Here is a 23,084-nt window from a genome sequence, read left to right as displayed (position 1 = left end):
ACTAAAATGGAGCTGAAAGATGGCCTCTCCCTGTGGGCCCACATTGTGCACACTATGGCACCATTCAGTGGAAGTGTATTCTTTCACAAGCTGAACTGATGCTCTACATTCAATATTGCCATCAGGGTAAATTCTTTGAACCTACAATTGAGCTGGCTTATTGAATTTCAGGGTTCTGATAAATACAGCACGTCATTAGAGCTTGCAGCATGGATGCGACGCAACACAAAGTAATCCCCTGGGCGCTACTGAGTCGCTCTCTCTCACTGAGCAGAAAGGTAATCCAGCTGAGAAGCGAGGTGGTGATCAAAAACTTTCAGTCTCAGCATGAGCTGGAAAACTGCGTGGGGCGGCTACGAGTGAAACTTGTTCACTTGCTCAACTTAGTTTGTGAAGAATATATATTGTTTTAAACAATCTTGAATAGATGCCACTATTATGCAAAACATTCACAGCATCCAAATGAATTGTGCAGACTAATGTTTGGGTGATTGAAACATCTTAATATTTATTTAATCTTATATAAAAAGTTACCAAATCTTGGGAATAAGCATTTTTATGACCAACAGCTGGTTTTTCATTTTTTATAACCTAGTATTTTAACGCATCAATTTCCCAGGGAACTATTCATGGATGTAGTTGAAAACATTCAGGAGATTGATATTTATTGAATACTACAAAATACAAATCATTCATGACGGGGCTTTTGGGTCTTTTGGGCGGAATTATGCACACGACTGAGTGACATTCTGGTTTTGTAAAGTCTTCAATTGTTTATAAACTGAATTGTCTTCTGGGAATTGTATGCCTGTATAAGATCAGGACTGCGCAGAGATTACATGGATGCAAAGAACTCGAATAAGTAACATTGCAGTTCATGGCCGGTTTCTTAACCCTTAAACCATCGAGGTGACACGCATCCTGACAACTTTCATCCTGACGATCAACTGATTGATTGAAAGCCCTGGAGCAGGAACATTATTTTAGTTCCAAACCTTCATCCTTAGGATTCATTTTGGAGGTAAGAGAGGAATTTTTCAGCTGAGACTTGGCCAGACTTTCAAGTACTAACTTCTGAAAGGTGATCTGTTCATGTCCTCCTGATCCCCAGAGGTGTTGCCACCTCTTTCCTTTCCTCCTTCCAAATACATTAGCATAGCTAGCAGTGCGAGGGCGTCAGTGGCTCCATCAGTAATGTCATGGGCACTTTAACATGATGAAGCACGCCGCGGCCCCGCTGGCATGAATAATTCACATTACCATGCACCCAGAGAGAGAGCGAGCGAGCGAGAGAGAGAGAGAGAGAGAGAGAGAGAGAGAGAGAGAGAGAGAGAGAGAGAGAGTTTGACTTTGCAATGAATTGTGGGAACAGATGTGTGAATTTGAAGGCGCATGGGTCTCTGTTTTGGGTGAGCGGGCAATTTTAATTCAATTTGATTTTTCTCTTTTAAAGTGAGTGGAGACCTTGAGCTTGGGCTGGGAAAAATAAATAAGGTGGGATCAGAAGAGGGAGCTGTGGTTACGGAGTGGGAGGGGAGAGGGGGGGGAGGTCCCCCTCGTCATCCATCACTGTGGCACTTCAATGATTGTCAAATAAGTAGCCCTGTCCAAACCCATCTTTTATCATTATGTATGAATGAATCTATCTGGGGATCGCATCATCCAGCACATGGGAGGGCTCCATCTCATATACATGATCGGGAGACGGTATGGAAATGGGATACATGATCGTAGAATGGGTTGGATGGGGAGATGGATTCACATCACTGGATGGGAGAATGGACCCCTATCTGATCTCTGTCTATCCCGTCACACTTGGAAATAGAAAACGTACAAGATACTGCCTCCGTTACATTAGGCTCACTCTCTATGAACTGCCACACAGATTTTTCAGGGATGGCTAATATCGACAGAATAGATCCTCAGGTGGTACTGAAAAACCTCTCCCTTCCAAAATGTCTTCCATTAAAAGTCTTGGAAATAACTTAACATAAGATTTCCCATGATACTGACGCTCTATGACGTTTCGGCAGTTAGAACACATAGTATCTCTGGGCCTTGGCTCCAAAGCTGACATGAGAACTTTAACGTAAATAATTCAGCAAAGGTGGGTGAGAACTCCTGGCACGAGATTAAGGAGGCTGCGCCTGCGAAAGCTGCTCTCAATCCATTTCCAAATTGTCACGGGGCCGTCTAAGAGGCAAAACAAACCCACCTTAATCTCTGCTAATCACACTTAAGCATGAATGTTTCATGTGGAAATGCCTGGTTACAATTTGCAGGCTTTTTCCTCATTCCTGGGGTAACCCCGCTACAATCCAGAAATCCTTTTGGCCACAACAAAGACAAAATGACATGTAGAGACATCAGATGTGGTACGGTGCACACAGCATGTAAGTGGGAGGAGGCAGATTCCCACATTACAGACACCATCTTTGTTGACTACATGAAACGCTGCAGATAATGAATTCAGGCTGCCAAATTTCAAGATGAGACAAAAGATAAAGCTGTTACAAACAAAGACAAAAAATAAAAACAATGGTAACACCCGTGATTGGCTGTGATTAACATCAGCCTCCTTACTTGTGTCTCAGAAATTCAAATTACAAACCTGATGTAGGCTATGCCAGGGACCGACCTAATATTATTATTATTCGAGACGGAGGATAACCCAACGGCGGGATGATTACATTTGACTTGCAATGATTTCCCCCCCTCTGCATGAGAAAACAACAGCTTGGAAAAACTAATAGACATATTCCCCAAAGTAGCTTTGTTGCTCCTGCCTTGCTTTAAATAAATCTCATCACCGCGGCGAAAAATGTTTTGATTCCTCCTGCATTTAGAGAGCGGAGATAAAAGTCCAAACCATCTGTCCCTCAACTTGGCGGGGCGCAGTGCAGCGGAGGGAGGGATTCATCGCACACAGCACGGTAAAGTGCATCTGCATCCGCCACGCCGCTCCCACTAGCATCATTATCCCCGCCGCCTATCACTTCCCCAGCTGAGCCCCCTTTTTGGAAACGGGGGCTGACACGTTGACGACGGGTAAACACCTTAAAAGGATCTGACGCCGTGTAATGGGAGAAAAAAAAAAACACTTCCGTATTGTGCGGGACCCCCGGCGCTGTGCTGGGCTTATGGAGGAGTAAGCCATTGTCTGGCGTCACCTAATTGGATCAAGTTTGTATGGAGAGCAGATGTGTACGGCTGGCTGAGGTAAACACCGGTCCAGAAGATGCCAGGGCTGAAATGACTTTGAAAATCGTTTCTGCCTCCATGAGTGAGAATAACGGAGAGAAATCCACTATAAAAGAACATTTGCAGTGCACTCTGAAAAGTAATAAACACTTTCCCCTTGGTGTGGATTCATAGAGGTCCCTATTTTCCTTTAGTCATCCGCGGGCCCAGCCATACATCTGGGTGGAAGAGAATGTGTGGTGCACTGAGATTGGGAACGAGGCGGAGGCAGTTAGCATGGCAGTGCTCATAGCGCGAGTGATGATCCTTGGCGGAGGACAAATTATACCTTTGAAACCGAGGATTGCTGATCTAATTAAGAGCTGGCAAAAGGTGTCATCAGGGTCTGACAGATTTCAGCCCTGAGCCCTTTCCGCCTGCAGTGAGCCACCGCAAAAGTGAGAAACATCGGCCTGAACAAAGAGAGATGAGGAGAGACAAGGAAGCACTATTTCCAATCAGGCATCTGCCTCCCCTCTGACACAGCTCGATTTAACCTTGAGGAGTAATGAGATCTGACTTGCTTAAATGTTAGCATTCTTAAATTATCAGGAAGTGCCTCCAAGGAGCCGATAATCACTGTGCCAAATTGCTGTGCTCGCTAATTTCATTTCTCCCTAGCATTTGCTTGCAGTTAGTGCCGATTATTCAAGAACAGGCATTTAATGCTGCCAGGTCCCAGGGGTATTACATTAAAATGTAATAACTTGCAACATAAATGAAAACAAAAACCATTACTCTCTTCCCCCCGCAACTTTCCTCCCTCCCCCTCTTCCTCTGCCACCTCCCTCCTCAATCTCTCTACACACCCTCCCTCCATGGTGGGAGTTCGAATCTAATTCTCAGCCCATCTGGCAGGCGTAATGAAGGCGGGCCGGGTTTGTGGTGCCCTGCTGCCATGGCTAGGCAGAGCAGGAGGCTAGCTGGCAGATTGGGCCAGGATGAGTGGAGGGGAGTCGGGGAGCCTGCTGAGTGAGTAAGCCAGCCCAGTTAATCTCCCATGTGCCCCGATGTGATCGGGGCCAAGGCCAAGCGCACGCTGAGGGCACAGCGGACCGGGTCTGGAGTGTGGATGGTTGTGGGAAGAAGACTGGAGGGTGAGTCTGGCATTCATTTACATTTCCTGGCATTTAGCTGACTCTTCTATGCAAAGTGACTTTAAATTAGTGAAACAGCATTCATTTTGAAGGCCGCCATAAAACAGAGATCTCGTCAGGGAGAGGGCACAGATATCCAGATATCCAGAATTAAACTCCAACCCTGACACTGTAGATAGTTCAAGAGGGTTTTTTTTATAGTTAAACAACTTGGCAGTAATACGGGCGTTAAAAAAGAGAGAAACACATGAAACAGCCGCGGTTGGATGTGACACTGAATATATATTCGAAATATACGTATCATTAATCAACACGTTGATCCACAGCTTCTGTAAGGTTTCTGCAGTGGTGAAGAGAGTGCAAATGACATCTTAACAAATAGAGTACGGGCCCAAGGTTGGTCAAACATATGCCAAATGGATCCAGTCAAACAGGTAGACTCAACCCCAGCAGGAACAGCCTCAGAGGCTACGAAAGACAAATAGTGTGTTAGCACCATCTGCCACAGAACGAAGTGCATTAGGATTTACATATGGTCAAACATGGTAAACAAACAAGTGTGGGGTTGGGGTGCACAACACATTTACATCTAAACTGGGTTAACAAAGAGATGCCAATATAAAAGACAACGTTGCATTTGAACTTAAATTTATTCAATATAACAAACTAATGTTATTATTTCAGTTTTACCTTCACTTACAGTGAAATATTTGATGATTTCCACCGTATCTCTCAGGACTGCTCCTGCTGCCAGCCAGGAACTACCAAGAGGGACAGCAACTGGGAGAGCGTAACTGCTCGACACTGGAAACCCCATGCAATTATGATTAAGCTCCTTTATCTAAACACAAACTCCTCTCAAATCGCTGCGATCTGTGTGCTGTGTGTGAAAGCACGTAGAGGGGAAGTGGCAAGGCAGCCGGAACCCTGGCATGAGACCCGCAGTTGCAAATACCAGCCTGTGTATGCGTATGGGTACGTGGGTATGTGTGTATGTGTATACATGTTTACCAATGTGCTTTAACAAGCCAAGCTGCTGTGACCTGCGGAAGCCATCGTTACTTGCAATCCAGTCAGCACCTGCTAGTTGAGCACATAACAGGAAATCTCTACCTGCTTAGCGCCTCTGTTTGCCCAAAAGGAAATATCACAGCATCGGCAGAACAACGCAGACGCACGGCAGCTCAAAGTGAAGGCTCTCAGTGTCGCCGAGGCGTGGGAGAGAAAGAAAAAAAAAAAAAAAGCTGATAGGCGGACAGAAAGAAGAAAAAAAACTGAAAAGGAAGCAGGGCTGACAAAAACAGCAGGTTTCCCAAAGCTTTGCTCCGGCCTCTGGAGAAACCGCAACACTGTCATTAACAGTTCCTCTCCTCATAAACACACCGGCATCAGCTGGAGGTATAATTGCCCCTGCTTCTCCTGTAATCTTAAACCTTACCTGCTGTTACTGTCAGACACCTTCTCCACCGAGAGAGACGGAGAGACAGCGGTGAGGTAGAAAGATGGGGGGAGAGGAGGGTGTGTGGTGCTGGATGTGGGTGTGTGGGTGTGTGTGTGTGTGTGTGTGTGTGTGTGTGTGTGTGTGGTGCAGTTGGAGGCAGGGTAGGTGTTGCTTGTGTACTGTCAGATTCAAGGTAAGGAAAGTAAAAAGAGGGGTGTAGAGAGAGAAAGGAAACGGAGAAAACATATGCCAGAAATTCAAATGAGTGTGCGTTGCTCTCTGAAATCCCAGGAGCAAGGCTCAGGGGCTGCGGTGGAGGGAAATCGTGTTCTTTTCATTGAGTGATTAGAAGACGAGTGGCAGAACATGACCTACTTAGTCTAACTTTCTTTTACAGGTTTCGGAAAAGGTACTCGTGCGGGTAGAGTTGGAGAGGTGGGTGGGGGCTTTAACCCCAAACAGATTCATAGAAACATTACAGCTAGCAGGAATAATTGCTAGAGGGTGTTTGTGAATATGAAATAAAGTCTCTTCATCTTATGACCTCTCAGACTCAAAGAGATCACAGTCTTCCTCCGTGCTCTGGCATTGCAGCCAAAAAGCAGAGATGGATGCGTTTGATCCTGCAGATACACAAGGTTAACATGCAAAACAAAATATGAATTAAACATCATCTGACACCCTCTAAAGCCTACAAAAGGGGGTTTTAGTACCTTTAAAATGAAACCCAGAATGCGTGGTGGGAGGTGTGAATGTTAAAAGAGCTGGAAAGGAACGGAAAACATTTTCGAAAAAAAAACGGCTTTCTCAAAATCTGTGACTGAATATTCCAAAGCGGTGCTTCGCTTCTCTTCCCGTATGGGAAACTCAGCGAGGCCATGAAACAGGAACACTTTATCTCTGCTGCTGAAATGGGCCTGCCTCTGGCTCCTCTTAATTTCAGGCTTTGTTTGCGCGGTGTCGGGGAGCTCTTGTGGGTTTGCGGGAGACCCGCAGGCCTTTTGTCTCATCGGTAGAGTTGGTTTCTGCCTGGCGCCTGCAGCAGTGTGCTGTCGTGCGCCTTTTATTCTACCTCTCCATGCCAGATTTGGCCACAGGTCGCAGATAACAGGAAACACAGCCATCACAGGAACACAGCTGTTTGTTTACCCCACAACCATCGTTGCAACACCGGAGCATCAAACCAGTCTGAGATAGAGATGAGTGTTATGAAGAAACAACGCTCGTGTTGGGAAATGACAAGTGTCGCATAAATATACTGTTTTTCATTAGGTTCTGCCAAAAACTGAAATGGCTTCCTCCGCATTCTTTTCGGTGACATTGGCAACTCCGCATCGGCTGCTTCTTTAAATGACACAGACAAATATATTACACTTGTGGCAGTGAATTAATAAGCTGCAGCATGATAAATCTCTGTTATTTATCATGTTCCCTCCAGTGTATAATCAAGTTGAATAAGAGAGGGAGAGAGAGATGAAACAGAGGGAGATTGGAAGAGACAGGGACATTGCTTGGTTTGAATTGAGACACAATGGACGAGGCCCTTGCTCTGCACAGCTGAATGGACAGGCTCACAATGAGAAAGAGAAGTGTGAAACAGGCAGCTATCGAAATCAGTGGGTGTTGTGCTTAGCAGAAGGAAGAAGATTATAATACCAAAAAGTTCAATGTGCAGCGTGCCGTGAAATATGACATATGGAACTGCCAAAACAGATATAGCAGACGTTCTCTTCTCCCTGAAAACGGTCTCTTTCTTTTGGAAGCATGAATTTCCCATAAGGACGGTTTATGAGAATATCACACCTTTATAGATGTCTCGTCCCACAATCCACAGGAGGCTCTCTCTCCCTCCTGCCTGCTTCTGGTGGGTGCCGTCGTGTTCATTCCCCGTTCCCACGTAGATGTTTGTAATTGGAGCTCTAATTTATGATCGGGCCTTGGTGCAGGATAATGATATGGAGCATTGTAATTTGCTGATGCAAATTGTACGTTATAATGGGGAGCCATAAAAGCCCCGGCAACATCTCGGAGACTTGCCAAACACCCTGAGCGTTCATTACAGCCCTCATTAAAACATCCACGTCGGCACTGGGAGCCCTTACAAATGGAAGGAGCATGTAATTGCTGCTTGATTGTGGTATATGTAACATATGATAAAGTGGAATTACCACTTTATTTGTCTACAGTGTCCGTGAAACTTAATGGGGAGAAAGCCTGCAGTAAACAAATCCTCAGAGCATTGTTTGATTGTAACATTATAGGGCTATTTGTTTAAAGTGGGGCAAATGTGAGTTAGGGGACAGTGCATCCAGGACAAACTAAGAGTGATGATAATCAAGGCAGGGCTTAGGGGGATAAAACTAATGCTTTTACCCAGGAGAGCCTGTGTTTCATTTGGACTTACTCCAGCGTGGGTGATAGCATAGAGCTCCATCTGGGAATACATTAACTGGATTTAATATAAGAAAAGATCAGTATTGTTCTTTTTCATTACCAGGCCCCAAAGTCATCACCATACATTTGCTTTGAGGCTGGTGGAACTAGATGGAAAAAGGATTAGAATGAACCATTTAAGTCACCTCTGCTGAAAAAATATTTTTCTACTAATGCCAATTTGGGCCTTTGGGGCATGGCTTCTAGCTATTTCCAATCGTTGATCTCAATTCAGTCCTAATAAACGGGGTGTGTGCAATGCGGCGAAGCTGAACGTCCCAGCTTTTAAGCAGCCTTAAGAGCAAAGCCAAGTGGCAAAAGCAATTAAGAGTTCATTTAGAACAACTGAACTATGCCTGGGCTGTTTTTTTCTGAGGCCCCGGTCAACACTAATTCACAGTGCTGCCTTTTTATTCAAATGACTTCTCCCTGAGTCCCCTTTGTGTTGGTGCCGTTCTAATGCATCTCCATTAGAAACAGAACCGGAGCTGCATTGCTGAAAATGAAGTTTGCCTCCTCGCCTCTGAATGATAGCAGGCCTCCACCATCAGAGCTGTGTGTGCTCAGCCACTGGAAAAGGATTTTCAACCGTGCCATTCAGCCGGGGCCCCTGAAGCCTGCAGCCTTTATCTGCAGACCCGTTGATTGATGTGTTGTGGGCCCTGCTGTGGTTAACAGCAATTTTTATCTGTTGCTAGCGGCAACAGCCCAGGTCCCTGGTGTGCAGAGAGCAGCAGGGCCGGGATCTGAGGCCGGACCGCACACGGGGATAAACAAATAGGTTTTTCAAGGCGGACAGCCCCCATAGAGAGGCCCCTGACAGGCAGCGCCCCACCCCAAGGCCAGGACAATGTCAGGCCCCCAGCCCACTCCAACTGGGCTGGTGGTTTCCTTCACTAATTTTCACCATGTGCTGAGCTAGTGGTACGGAGACACCTGCACACCCGACTGAAAAGTAACCAGAGCGAGATAAACAGAGCAAGAGGCAGACAGAGTGATATACAGAGGGAGAGACATAGAGGGAGAGGGAGAGGCAGAGGGAGAGGGGGAGAGAGAGAGAGAGAGAGAGAGAGAGAGAGAGAGAGAGAGAGAGAGAGAGAGAGAGAGAGAGAGATCGGCAGAGATGCTCAGAAAAACGCAGTTACGAGATTTCATTTACTGTAGAGGAATAGAGGAGCAAACCAGGGTTTTCTGTGAAAGCATAGGATAGAATTTACACTCCATTTCTTTCAATTGCTGTGTTTAGCATTTAATCCAGTGAATCGGTGTCGTTTTGTTAAACAAAGCGTGAAGCTTTAATGGCTTCTATTGTAATTAAGTGACATAATCCTTGTATTCGATAAAGATCTTGTAAAAAGCCTCATCACTCAGACAGGGAAGTATATTTGCCACAATGTGGAGGCTGTGAATGCCAAATCAATTAAAACAAAGGCTGTTTCAGAATGCACAAATGACTCGGAGACTGCTCTGTGTAGAATGTGGAGTCGTTTAGCGTTAAAAGCGATTTTGACAGCCCGAGCAGGGGAAATGTAAGACGGGTGTGTCGCAGAGCTCGGAGCACTCTCGCTCAACCCAAACACTCTCGCGAAGGTTTTACTCCCTGACATCTGCGACATAAACCCTCCCAAAACAGACTAGTCTGATTATACTGTCACAGACAAAGCTCAGTGTTTTTACCGTGCGTGAAAACATCAGCCGTAGGTCGGCCCTGGGTGGTTAAAGGATGAGGAGTGGGGTGACAGAGGCTCAATCACTTCATCTGGAAGGAGAGTGAGGTGTGTTGTCTTTTTCAGCTCAGCTAGAACGTCTCCTCCTCTACACTGTACATGCAGCCAAGGGGCCGTGACCGAATGGGCAGAGTTGCGGTGAGATTTTTTTTTGTTGACATTTTCCGCATCTCTTGAAGCCCGTATCTCCCGGGCGCAGAGGGGGGATGCTGGGTTCTTTATCAAGGAGCCCCTGAGAGGATGATAAATCGCCAGAGCCTGGGCCCATCTCCGCTGGAACAACAAGCAGGTAGCAGCGCAGGAAACAAGGCAAAGATATCGTCTCCCAAACATAGCTGAGGCTATAATGAAGCCTGCACAAAGCAGACAGGCGAGCGTCTGCCTGATAAACAATTCCATACCCAGTCTACCACAGAAGAAGAGATAGCGAGTCTCAGTGCAGCCGCTGCGTATCGCTGCTGGACTCAACGGTCCAGAGATTAGCTCTCGCCCCTGAACGGGGGGATGAAGGGTTGGGTGGAGGGCGGGTGACTGGAAGTGATTTCACATCTTGCAATGTCATCAACTGAATCACCACACCATGTTTGGAAATATATTTTACTTGGGGATAGTTATCGTTAGCTTACAATGTAAAATCTTTTATTGTGAAGATTAGCTATATTATGGTAATTTATGTACACACACATTTCTTAGTTTATCTTTTATAAATGTGCTTTTCTTTATTTAGATTTTTTGAAATTTTCTTTATATTTTTATCTGCACATCATTGCTTACAACTTCTGGTGTGGTGCAGTTTATTTTTAGTTATTGTGGAACTGCTCAATATTTCACCAGTGGTTTTGTATATTTATATATATTGTAATACAGTCCTTCAAATCCCACCTTTTATGTTATCTTCTGCAGCCCTGCCCTGTATAAGGTCTTGTTTTAACTATTGTTTAATCTATCATCGAATCATCTATCATCGAATCATAAGCTGTGAGGGGTCTTGGAATGTGCCCATAAATACAAAACATTATTATTACTTTTATATCACTGCGTGTCCTTTACGTTGGGAATGTGAATAGTTTTAGTTCCTTTGTCTGGGTTCACCATAACAAGAAGTAAAGTAACAAGTATTACTCAGAAAAAAAGTATTAAGAGCAGTTTCATTTAAGACACATTGCTGAAACACTTAAACTGCTGTGGTAATCAACTCATTACAGATCAGAAATTAAACCAGGAAACAATGTGTTGTTTTATACTACAGCCAAGCACTTTAACACACTATGAGGGGATCTGCTGTGTCCAATATACTCTGAGGGCTCCAATTTCCCCTTTTCACGAGTGGGGCACTAAAGCCAAGAGACTTCTCTATGTTTTTGTGTAAACCATTCAAATGAGGCCATTCAAGCCTGGCAGGCAGCATACAGTAAGAGGGGGGACATATGGAAGCATAACCACGAAGAGGCGTCATCACCCTTAGAAGAAGAAAACTAACTGTCAGGAGAGATTGTCTTTTTTGTACCTCCTAGTGCCTTGTGACAGATAACCAGCCTCTATTCAGCCTCAGGATTTTTTTTGGGTCTTTTTTCTGATTGTAAGTGGGGAGGGGATCAGCCCCAGGGGCCACCAGCACATTCATAGTCCTGTCTGTGCTGCTGGTGGCCGGTGGCGCCGACTGGGCCGCTGTGCCTGCCTCATTGACCCTCCCACACCCCCTTCCCACGTTACAACCAGCCCTCCACCCACATACACTGATCAGCCAGTTACTGCTTTAACACTATCTCCAGCCCCTAGCCCTCTCCTCCCCCCCTGCCCCCTGCCCCATGCCCGCTCAGCCTCTGCCTGGCATGTCCCTGGAGCCTCCCAACCCTGCACCCCCATACCCCGCTTCAAAACCATCATACTGTAAAGCCTGAAGCACTTACAGATAAGGAGACCCCAGAAATCAAGCGGGCCTGGCAGCAGAGCAGATTGGGAGTCAAAGCTCAGCGCCCAGGAGGTGCCCAGAGGCTACACACGCTGCAGATAGCACCGCTGGAAAGCCGGAGAGGGAGCAAAACAACGTGAAACTTCCTGCCCTTGTTACTGGACTTTGCCTCGCTTGCACAATGCCCCAGCCCCAACGCCCCCCCCCCCCCCTCATCTCCACTTCTGCCCTCTCTCTCTCCGTCTCCCTCCTTCCTCTTTTCATATAAAGAGAAGGCCTTGTTCCCTGCCGACTCAAACTGACAGCTCGAGCCAAAGGGCTCTGCAAGCTTTTTTGGAAGGTCTTGTTTGTTTTCATCCATCTGTGAGTATGCGGCCGCTGGGGAATAGGAATGTGACATGTTCTATTAAGACAAAAAAAAAAAAAAAAGATCGCGCAGAGATCAATGCCTTTTGAAGTTAAGCTTTGTTCAGCGCTTTAACTGCAGTCCTTTGAGGCAGATTAACGATGACAAACCATTTATAGTTGTTTTGTTTGTCGGGATGATTGCTTCCAAGCAGCAATAAGAACTGCCATATGCCACTCATCAGCTAAAAGTAGCACACTTTAAAGAATGTTCCTCTTATGAGTTCCCTTTTAAGCGAAGGACATAAAGGACGACCGCTGTCTCTATTACCCAGAGACTAGACACGTCGTCGAAACAATGGGAGGGGAAGAGCACAAATTTACGGTTGGAAAACGCACTGGGGCAAGGCAACAGATGCTTGAACGGGATAAAAATAGTCCTGCACTGACAATTTGTGAGCTGGTGCACGTTTGAAGGGATTTGGCTCACGTATTCCAAGGCATCTCTAAATATTCCTCTCGGGCACATTTACCTCGAACAACACTCTACATGTTCCTTGATAAAGACCATCACACTGACTCCTATTAAAGCACAGCCAGTTCCAGCAAATCATCAGACACGTTTCACTGCAATGAATCTTCCTGAGGGTGTAAATGTACACGCGTTTCTCTGGCGGTGAGAAATTGTATTTATTGCACAGATGTGGGGGCCTTTAAAAGGCTTTTAGGCATATTGTCTGATATGTGAGCAAATGGATCCTCCACTGACAGTCACTGGAGGAAGACATAAAACTCTGACAGGCAAATTGCAGCGCCGTCGAATGGCGCTGATCGATGCCAATAAAACGAGGCGCCTTTCGCCAAGGTAGCACAGGACACCTTCCCGCAATTTAATCAGTCAGTCAGCCAGAATTAATGTTCCTAATATCATGATTTCTCCATTACTCTATTTAACATAATTAAAATGTCGAGCGCCGGGGCCATAAAGCGGGTCGTTGGAGATTGTAATTCTGCCGTAAAGCTATGAAGCATGAAAATGTCACTTACCGAGTAGCCGCGGCCTGACAGCGAGTGAGTGGAACTCTGTAGGGAGAGAGAGGAGAACAGGGATGACCTTTAAGGAGCGTTTCACTCGCTGACACAGACATGATGAAGCTGTGCCGCTTTAATATCAATATTCACGTTAACCTTTTAGCCGCCCTGCCATGTAACACCCGCCCACCACACATCACTCCCATACATTCTGGCTCCTTCCACCGAGGGTAGATGAACCACACCCCGCAATAAAAGCAATCAATCATACCAATTCACTGCAGAAAACCTTCTTTATTCGGTAAACTTATAGTAGCGTAATATTGCACAATTAATTTTTACGAACAGCGTGAACTGTGCATGTGTAAAATGAAAAATGATTCCTATCACAGGATACCTTTTACAGCGACTGGATGTTTTAATGACACGTGTTCTAATCTTTGCCTGTTGACTTCTTGCAGCCAAAATAATCACTTCTGATGCTTTTATTACAGGCTGTAGATCAGGTGTTGCAGTGCAGGTCAAGATTAAGTGTCAGCTTTTATTTGTTTGACCTCACTCCCCTCTGTGTCTTCCAGAGTGCAGTGTAAAATGGGTAGGCACGCGGGGCTGACTCCATCACTTTCGTCAGAAGATGAAATGATAAAACGCACCTTGATAAAGAAATTGTTGTTTTGAGTGTGAGTGACAGCTCAGGTACCCTGCCAGCCGAATATGACGGCTTCTCTTATTCCGTCGTATGATTTTTCAAGTACTTACTTTGTGCTCAAAACAAAAACACAAGACTGAATAAGGGTAGCATCAAGAGGCTCGACAACTGAGCATATCTCAGCATATGCATATATAATATGCAAATATAAGGCATATAAAAGACAGACATGATAGCCAAACTGCTTTATATTCTCAGAGAAGAGGTCATGTTATGTTTATCTTTGTATAATTATTATGTAAGACTATCCAAACTGTACAAAATGTACTTTGTCTATGCAGACTTAATTAAGTGCTGAATATCAATATAGTCATTACTTTGTTTGATCGCATTAATTATGTTATAGCAGGTCCTTCAAACCCCTCCTGTTTTCTCAGAGAGCAGGAAGGCGACAGAAGAGGCCAGGGTTTGTTCTGTTCTCTGGCTCCGGCCGGCAGAGCCTAGCGCGAATACCAATCTCCGAATCCCTCCCTCCACTTCCACTTTTCACTTCTTTTATTCCTCGCTCCAGATTGGCAATCTCTCCCCCCTTGGTCTCTGGAGGGGACTTTTCTGCGAGACCAATTTCATCCGTAGGCCCACCTTCAATCCAAACGACCTCCCCCACACCTTCACCACGACCACCTCCCTTGTTTCGCACCATCCCAGCGCCCCCTCATCCATTGTCCCACACCTGCTGTAGGCCTCAGCCCTCATCAACGCCTGTGTGCCCCTCTGATTCGCAGGACGGTTCCTGCGGTGACGATTAGGGAGGAGCCCTGCGGCGAACCGGAAAGCAGGCTCTGCGGGAATCAAAAGGCTATTCCCACTCTGCTCAACCCCTCTCCTCCCTGCCTATACGCAACCAGAGAGGAGACCAGAGCCGCGGATGGAGGGACTGAACAGAAGGCAAAATCCGTGGATAGAAAAAGGCCAAAAGTGTGTTCCAGTGAGAGTGTGCTCTGTTGTCTGTGTTCATGTTGTGACTGCACTGAAATGTGTGCGCTTATACATGTGTTTGTGAGTGTGCAGAGCATATGTGCATAGGTGGTGGGAGGCCAAGGCCATTTGGAATTAGCCTTACTATGTAGAGTTCATTCAACTCGGAGCATTCTGAGCAGAAAGAGAGGCTTATTTAAATGATAATGAGGGACAATCCATTGGATTTAGTGCCGGTGAAGGGAGGGAAAGAGGGGAGGGAAGGGGGGGATCCATTAAAACGCCAGCGGTTCATAAGCCATAGGGTCGGCATACAGCTAAACACTCTCTCTTAAAAGCCATTATACATGGCTCTCAATGGATTTCTGCAGCGCTTAGGACTTCAAAAGGATTTAAGAACCCGCCCCAGAGAGGCAGTGTGGGGGAGGGAGGAGGACAAGTGTGTGTGTGTGTGTGTCTGTATGTGTGTGTGTGTGTGTCTGTATGTGTGTGTGTGTGTGTGTGTGTCTGTATGTGTGTCTGTATGTGTCTGAGTGTGTGTGTGTGTGTGTGTGTGTGTGTGTGTGTGTGTGTGGGTGTGTGTGTGTGTGTGTGTGTGTGTGTGCACCTGCGTGCATGTGGTGAAAGGTTCTGGTAGTTGGTGGTGAGAGGGATGGGGCGGATGCTGGCAGCATTTAAGGGTTAACTAAACAGCCCCAGAGAAGAGAAATGTTGCTAAATCCGCCCCCTAATCCTCTCCCCATTTCCATGCCCCCTCCTTCACTCTCCTTACTTAAAAAAAAAAAAAAACGAAAGAAAGAAAAAAGAAAAACATGGCGACAAGAAGGGAGGGTTTGGTCCATCTTCTCTCAACTCAGACTATTGGTTTTTGTCGTTGAACAAAGGCCAAGAGCCAGGCCAATCAGAGCTATAGAGTATTCAGAGGAAAGGGCTGTGAGCGTGTATAGCCTCTGCGGCAGGAAGGTCGAGTAGGTGGGTGGGTTTGGGTGTATGTGGGTGGGTGTGGGTGGATACAAGAGGGTGTTAGAGACCATGACGGCGCCACAACTGCCTCCCTCTCCTCCGCAGGACACAGATGCATTGGAACCCACCCCCTCCACCACCTCGCATTTCCCTAATCCCTGTGTGGCTTAGTGCCGGGGCCCCGCTGCACCGCAGGCACAATTACCTAGTCAAAATAAACAGATAAAGACCCAACCATGGCAATGAACAAACAGCATCCCCTGCAATTTTTTTTACCCCCTGCTTCCAAATTGATGCATGACTGTTTTTACAGGCGGGCGCGTCCGCATGTCGCATTTGTCTCTATTTCCTTTGGCGGTAAGACAAGAGAAATCCATTTTACTCGTTGCCGATGCGGCATCATTAGTTAAGAGCTCTTAAAGCTGGGGAGCCACTTTGATGTGGTGGAGTGTATTTTTTGAAAATTAGCAGTGCTCTCAGTGCGGTGGCGGAGATTTCATGGAGCAGGAAAAAAAAAAAAAGACAACATAAGGGGAGACAATGACACGGTGCTGGTGAGGAATCTTGCCAGGTGTCTCGCGTACTGGCCTCGTCCAGGTGGACGACAGCAGCCGGCAGAGGGAAGGACAGACACACAGACAGATAGAGAAAAAAGGTAAAGACGGGCAGATGGAGAGAGAGAGATGGATAGATACGGATGCCGTGGCTACAGCGATCAGCGTCTGTTCACCATTTTTTTGGCAGCAGATTAGAGAGACATGCCACATCTAACACTGTCAGCGATTACAGCCTGCAATTTTCATCCCCCCCCCCCATCACTGCAAGAACATCCACCTCCACCACTTCTATGCTCACTCTACCACCACCCCCGTCATCCGTGCCCTCCCTCCTTCTCCGTGCTTGTCGTATATCCCTGTCAGAGCTGTCAACCAGCGTCGGTCTTTTATCTGACAAGCCCGCCTCTTCCTCCTGACTTTTTCATTAAAAGACAGCCTTTTACACAAATTCAAGAGAGAGGGGGGACAGGGGGGTGGGGGTGGAGGGGTGGCACACGAATGAAACAGAGCAGCGCGACTTGGGGGGGAAAAGAAAGAAGATAAAGTTGGAAAAAAAAATTGGCCTGGTGACTTTTTTTTCTTTGTCCCTATCAGGATGGATTTGCAATTGGGAAGCTGAATAGCTGTAAACAATATATTTAATAGGTTCATTAAAATCTTTTTCTTTCCACCATTTCACCCCTGATGGAGACGGAAGCTGTTTATTTCCCCTCCCTCCATCGCTCCATCCCTCCCTCCCTCCACCTGCTTCCGTCAGCTAAATGAATAGTCTGATTGAATTTAGTAAGGTTTGGGAAGCTTGCTTGACAGGCATTAGTTAGGAAGCATATTTTTACATTCAGTTAAAATGAGCCACTTGGGATTTTTGCATAAATTCTCATTACTTCCTCTGTATCTAAATTGCATTATTTCATCCCTTATGCTGAACCAACCGCTGGCCTCCATTTTCCTTTGCTACCTACTCACCCTGTAAATGGGCGAGCATATGGTTGCCAGCGAGGCGATAATTGGAACCGTTTCTTAACTCGTTCCACTCTGGGGTCGTAAAGGTCAGGCCACACCTGGCTGATCGACGTTAGGTCATGTCTTCATTTAACCACGCATTGCTTTAAATAATGCCAGGCCAACAAGGTGATGCTCATTTCCTGTCTATGTGGTGCCAGCCAACCAGGGTTTTTCTTTCTTGCAATGCACTGGAGGATTTATGAGGTGAGAGTTGGAAACAGCAGGAGCTGCTGCACTCACTGCCCTCTGATCTCAGCTCAAAGTTGCTGTCGTCCACCCGCTCTCTGTTACCCACTTCAGGGGTCCCCTTCCTCGTAGAGAGCCCGTCTCTTTAGGAGGTCTGTGAAAAGGGGAGAGGTCTTGTCCAGGGGCTCACCTCGCTGAGCTGCTCCTTGGAGTTGCTCCTCTGCGGTCGGCTGAGCTCCTGCATCGTCTCATCCTCAGTGACTTTGACCGGACGTAGCACCAAAGGTTTGATCTACAGGGACGGCAAAAAATGTTAATGATATAACTGTAAATCACTTATACCTTTTACAATGCGAGGAGGAGGAGTCAGTTGAATGCAAACGATATGGATTGATGATATGGATTTGAAAACTTAAGCTTTTCAAGTATTTGGTAGTCGTGAGCATAGTATTTATGCATTATTCATAATTGAATAGTTGTACACTATCAGTAACTGATTCATTGAATTTTGTTCAATCTACCAATTGAGAACTTGGACTGTGCATTCATCTTTGAATGACCTCTGATATAGAAACAAGTTTATTGATATAAAACAAGAGTTTCATACTGACGACCAGAACTTTAAATTTAAAGACTCAGTCACAACAATAAATCACACTGCAAAACAAAACCTGCTATGTATCAACCAGGGGGCACAAATTAAAGCTCCATCATGTTTCCCGTCACTCGCCAGCATCTTTAACTGACTCCACGAGTTCGAGCAGCTATGCATAACAATAAAGCAAAACTACAAATGGCTTCAACTGACGTTCCATGGGCTGTGGTCCTTCTATTCGAGGGAAACACAAAGTCGACGTGGTGCCTCACAGCTCAATGTCAGTTTGTGCTTTGGGTAAATGCAAAGCAGAACTGGCTGTAGCAAAAACACCTGCATCTCCTAACCTCGGCAGGCTGGTGCTTTAGTCACAGCAGCCGGCAACAGGAGTGCTAAGCGTCATTTCAGTAAAACCAGCTGTTGACTACATGGAGAAAAATTAGTCCAAGTAATGGTGACAAATGTGTGTCAAAGGATCTATGAATGAAAACAAGATTCACAAATGTGTAAATTTGTTCTGCCTTGTTCACAAATATAGTGTCCAATCCATCAACAGATACCAAACACAAGAACATCTTACAAATAAATGAATTACAATTTGACTAAAAAGCGGTATTTTACATACATACAAAACTTCACAATCATACAGCAAATCAATTTAGCTTTAGATATTTTATGGATATTAATATATATATATATATATGAATATGTATTGTTGTATTTGTATAAGGGATTCTTAACAGAAAAAAAAACATAGAAACTTCAGAGGGAGTAGCAAATGAAGGATCCCTCTCCCAGTACGGAGAGAAGTGCAATAGGTGAGGCATGTAGCAGAGCATGCCAAGGAAATAACAGTATTTAAAACATTCTTTGGAAACAACAGTTTCTAAGAGGAGGAGGTGTTAAAGTATTTATGCAAAAGTAAAGTCTGACAGAGAAGAAGGGAGCAGCAATGACTATTGTAATGATAGAGGTATTGTCGATGGTACTGGAATATGTGAGAAGGCATATTGTATATCTAAGAAATCTAGTTGTAATCATAATCCACGATTAGCTGCCACTATGATCCACAATCAAAATGCACCATTAATATCAACTAAGAAGTTTAGCTCCATTGCTTTATAATGTATGGTACCCCTATCCACTACACTTCCTCATATTTTGGCACTAGTGTTAACAAACTACATGAGCCCAACAACTAAACTGTAAACAATGCTTAACATACATCCACACATTCCCACCTTTAGCAACATTTTATAGAATAAAAGACCATACTTTCATCTCAATTTAATTTCTGTTTTCTGCCTCTGACAACTTAATAAATCAAATTAATTAAAAGATCAAACAGTGGAACAAACTGCCGCCTTTTAGCAGCTTAAATGTAGAAATGTCAGTATGTGTGTTCAGCCACCCACATCACGGCAACCCTAATGCCAACATGGATGACTTGTTTTATTGCAGGCCATCAAGACCCGCGGTTGGCGTGCATCCAAATTCCCAGCCAGATGGGAGGTTGGCGAGCTCAGCAAGGAAGAGTCTGCGCTGGTGCAGCACTGGCCAATCACAATGTCCCATGCTGCTTCCCCACCTTGGAGTACAGTGGCGATGGCCGCAGGGTGTAATCCATTTGACTAGCAGTTTGCATGTAGCGGCTCCCCCGGTGGCTGGCCCCGGTCTCCTGATCTCCACTGTAATTTAAGCAGATCACTGCTACAATTAACCTTTCCCGGTAAATATCAATTATGGCCCCCGGCTGGGCTAGAATTAAAAGGGTCATCAGCTAATCTGACAGGTCCTGTACGCTACCACCTGGCTGGGAGAGAGGGAGGGAGGCAAGGCGGCAGAGAGAGAGTGTTTGTCTACCCTTGTGCCCACCAGCTCTCATGCCAAGTAGACACAATTCCCTTTTAATTACCCTGCCACTGCCAGGGCAAGCATGCTGATTGGCCAAGGGGCATTAGCAGTGCGCCGAGGTCAACAGTGACAGAATGAGGGTGGGATGGGGCGAGCGTGGCGGAGAAGAGGAGGGAGCTACCGCCAAGCAATCACGGCGTGGAGATGGGAGGAAGAGAAACCTGGCAGGTGGGCCTAATCAGGTTTGACTTCCACCTCTCCCTCTCCCTGGCTCTCGCTCGACTAGCTGTCAGCCTAATCACGCCTTGAATCTCGAAATAGACGGTGCCCTTTTTGATTTCCTTCTCTCAAAGAGGGAGCACAAAGGGAAAATGCCTCCTTGGCGAAGGCAGGCGGGCACGGAGGCTGAGAGAGAACGCTGAGGTACAGTCTGTGTCACGTCGCCGTCAAGTGCAGCGGTTGATTACTTTGTTTACCCAGCATCAGTGTTGCTGACAAATTCCTGAAGGCGTGCAAAGTGTTTCCGTCTCCTCTGGGGCCTGAAACTGCATTACCCAGTCAGCAATCAACTTGGCTATTGATCAGAGCACAGCGTCTAATTAGGCACCTACGGTTAATGATGCAGCGTGCGCGGACCGTTTCCCGAGCCGCTGTTCAACGGGACAGGAGAACAATTGATCTAGGCTGGAATTCACCAACTCCGACAAAAGATTGACAACCCTGACTGCCTGTGATTAAGGCAGGGACTAATTTCCTGTCTGGGGAGGTGTTTAATTGGCCCTAAGCTCCCAACTGTACAGCTTTCATGTGTTGTTTTTCCCCCGTTTTGGTCGACTCATTAATGTTAAAGGACAAGGTAGTGTGCTTGAGGGTGGGGCTAACGGTCTCTGCAGAGGAGTGATTGGTTACGACTAGTGACATAGTTCAAGGTCATAGTGCTTTTCCACCGCCCTTGAGGTAATGCCTTTGAAAAGCACTCTGGGAAGCCCAGAGGGAGCAGGTCCACCTGGCTATTTTAAAAAGGATTTTTATTTTGGTGCGGATTAAATTTGTTTACATTGGAGGTTTAACCCATATAGTATTGGGGCAAGGTTAATCAGGCTGAACATGATTAATATGTGTGTGTGTGTGTGTGTGCGTGTGTGTAGGGGGGGAAGGGGGGGGGGCAGTTTGATCTGAGATGACAGATAGAAGAGAGAGAGAAAAAACATAGCTAAGTCAGGGCCTGTGTTTTACATGAATAATGTACTGGAAATTAGCTCCATTAGTCTCGGTATTGAACATGTCTGCAGTCCCTCTCTGGAGGCTGCCGCTCTGTGCTCTTTAATTATCTTCAAAGGGCCCTCCAGCATCTTAATTTCCCCCCTAAGTTGAGTAGTGTTGACTCGGGTTTGCTCATTTATACCACTATAACCCTGGGTGAAGATCCCCCCACCCCCCTGCCAAGACAGGGCTATTCTAGGCATCTATGGAGACGGCCGTGGTTCACATCAGTTCATGCTAGGCTTGGCTAACTTTCATATTCCTTTCACTCCTCTCTCTCCTTTCAGTGTTGATCAATCTGCAGCCTGTCAGCAGGGAGCGGGCTGGAGGCTGGCGGGTGATGCTTTGTTGTCTTGGTCTTTTGATCCTCCCTCCTCCTTCACCTTGCAGGAGGTTTTAAGGGGGCATCGGACAGCTGTGTGGTCTCCCACCTTTTCCCTCCTTGAATAAAAGAAGCTGTTAGTCTTGACCCCGCTTTTCCTCTTCTTGCTCCGGCTCCTCTCTCTCCTCTGCCACGTCTCTCCCCAACCTGCCGTCACCTGTCAACAGCGCTCAGGAGTCTGTGCTTCAGCCTTGTCCCAGTGTCAATCCTCATTACCCTAGGATCTTGGACCCTGTCCCCCCTGCCCGCTCTTTCTTTTCTAGCTGTCTCAATGCTCTTCTGCTTCGCACTACCTCACTCAGATCGCTTCTCTGGGTTTCCCCCATGCACAGGGCGGGAGGAGACAAGAGGCAATGCAGGAAAGGGAGGGCCTGAAGAGGACGGATACAGATCCTTCCTATAATTTGTTCTGAAAAGTGTCCTGCGCAAAGGACCCTCACCCCCATTAACCCAACGACAGGCTGCTACTGCTGCTAGGGAGGCCTCGGCAGTGTGTATGTGTGTGTGTGAGTGAGAGAGGGGGCACCGTAGCGCTCAGTGCCGGGGCTCCGGCACCGGCTCAATCTATCGGCTCATTATCCCCCCCACCTTGGCTAGGGTGCAGACAAGTGCACTTTAGGGCCACAGGCCAAATTGATTCATCTGCCTTCATTTTCTTCAGGCTCAGAAGTGGCAGCTGCTTGGAGGCAGGGGGGAATGAGCTGTAAGACGTTGAGAGACAGAGACGGAGAAAAGGAAGGAAAGAGAGAGAGTCTGGGATAGAGTGAGATGAAGGAGGGAGGCATCAAGAGAAAGAGGTGTTCCTGGCTTAGTTCCCCGTCCAGGTCTCATTTTACTTTCCTCCTCCTCCTCCCTCTTCTCTCGCTCTCCCTCTTTCTCACTCTCTCACCTTACAACACAGCCGACACCTCCCTCCTGTGAAATCGCTATCGAGACATGCACTCACTCCCCACCCAAGTCCCAAGTTGGAAATTAGCCCAGGACAAGCAAGTGGATTTACTACAGGGAGAGCAAATGATTTTTGCTTTTATTTTTGACGAGTCCCAGTGTATCCATTACGCTTTTTAATCATACATTATTCATAGAGTTCGCCTGATAATAAATGACCACATAAAAAGGGGTACACATATTATACAAGGCCTAAAATGCCCCCATAACTCTCTCTCCTGGTGCACTCAGAACTACATCACATTTGTGAGCTGGTTTACAAATACGTGCCTGTGAAATCGCAGCAAGATGGCGTTTCTATTCCACGCAATGACACAAGGACACGACAAAGCAGTTGGCAGATTAAAAGCAACACGCAATAAATGAGGGACATTGAAAACAGATTGGAGGGTGTGACCTATTAGTTGTTCACCAAGTGCCCTGTGCACGAAAGATTGCATTATAGAATGCAGCACGATGTAATAACTAACTGGGGTG

At 46.2% G+C, this 23,084-nt stretch overlaps 1 protein-coding gene across 5 annotated transcripts in view; it reads right to left on the bottom strand.

Moving 5' to 3' along the window:
• Positions 1–23,084, bottom strand: part of fbrsl1 (fibrosin-like 1) — a 288,976-nt gene that overhangs the window by 141,531 nt on the left and 124,361 nt on the right. For all 5 annotated transcript variants that reach the window (XM_062384522.1, XM_062384540.1, XM_062384529.1 and 2 more), the window contains exons 3-4: positions 17,756–17,857; positions 13,243–13,278 (exon numbers count right to left, since the gene is read on the bottom strand). In XM_062384522.1, the coding sequence (XP_062240506.1) occupies positions 13,243–13,278; positions 17,756–17,857 (138 nt within the window). The remainder of the gene's footprint in view (positions 1–13,242; positions 13,279–17,755; positions 17,858–23,084) is intronic.

Source organism: Platichthys flesus, chromosome 3 (genome assembly GCF_949316205.1).
Source record: "Platichthys flesus chromosome 3, fPlaFle2.1, whole genome shotgun sequence".
NCBI classification, from domain to species: domain Eukaryota; kingdom Metazoa; phylum Chordata; class Actinopteri; order Pleuronectiformes; family Pleuronectidae; genus Platichthys; species Platichthys flesus.
The sequence above is the reverse complement of the archived record's forward strand: the minus strand, read 5'-3'. Positions and strand labels throughout refer to the sequence as shown.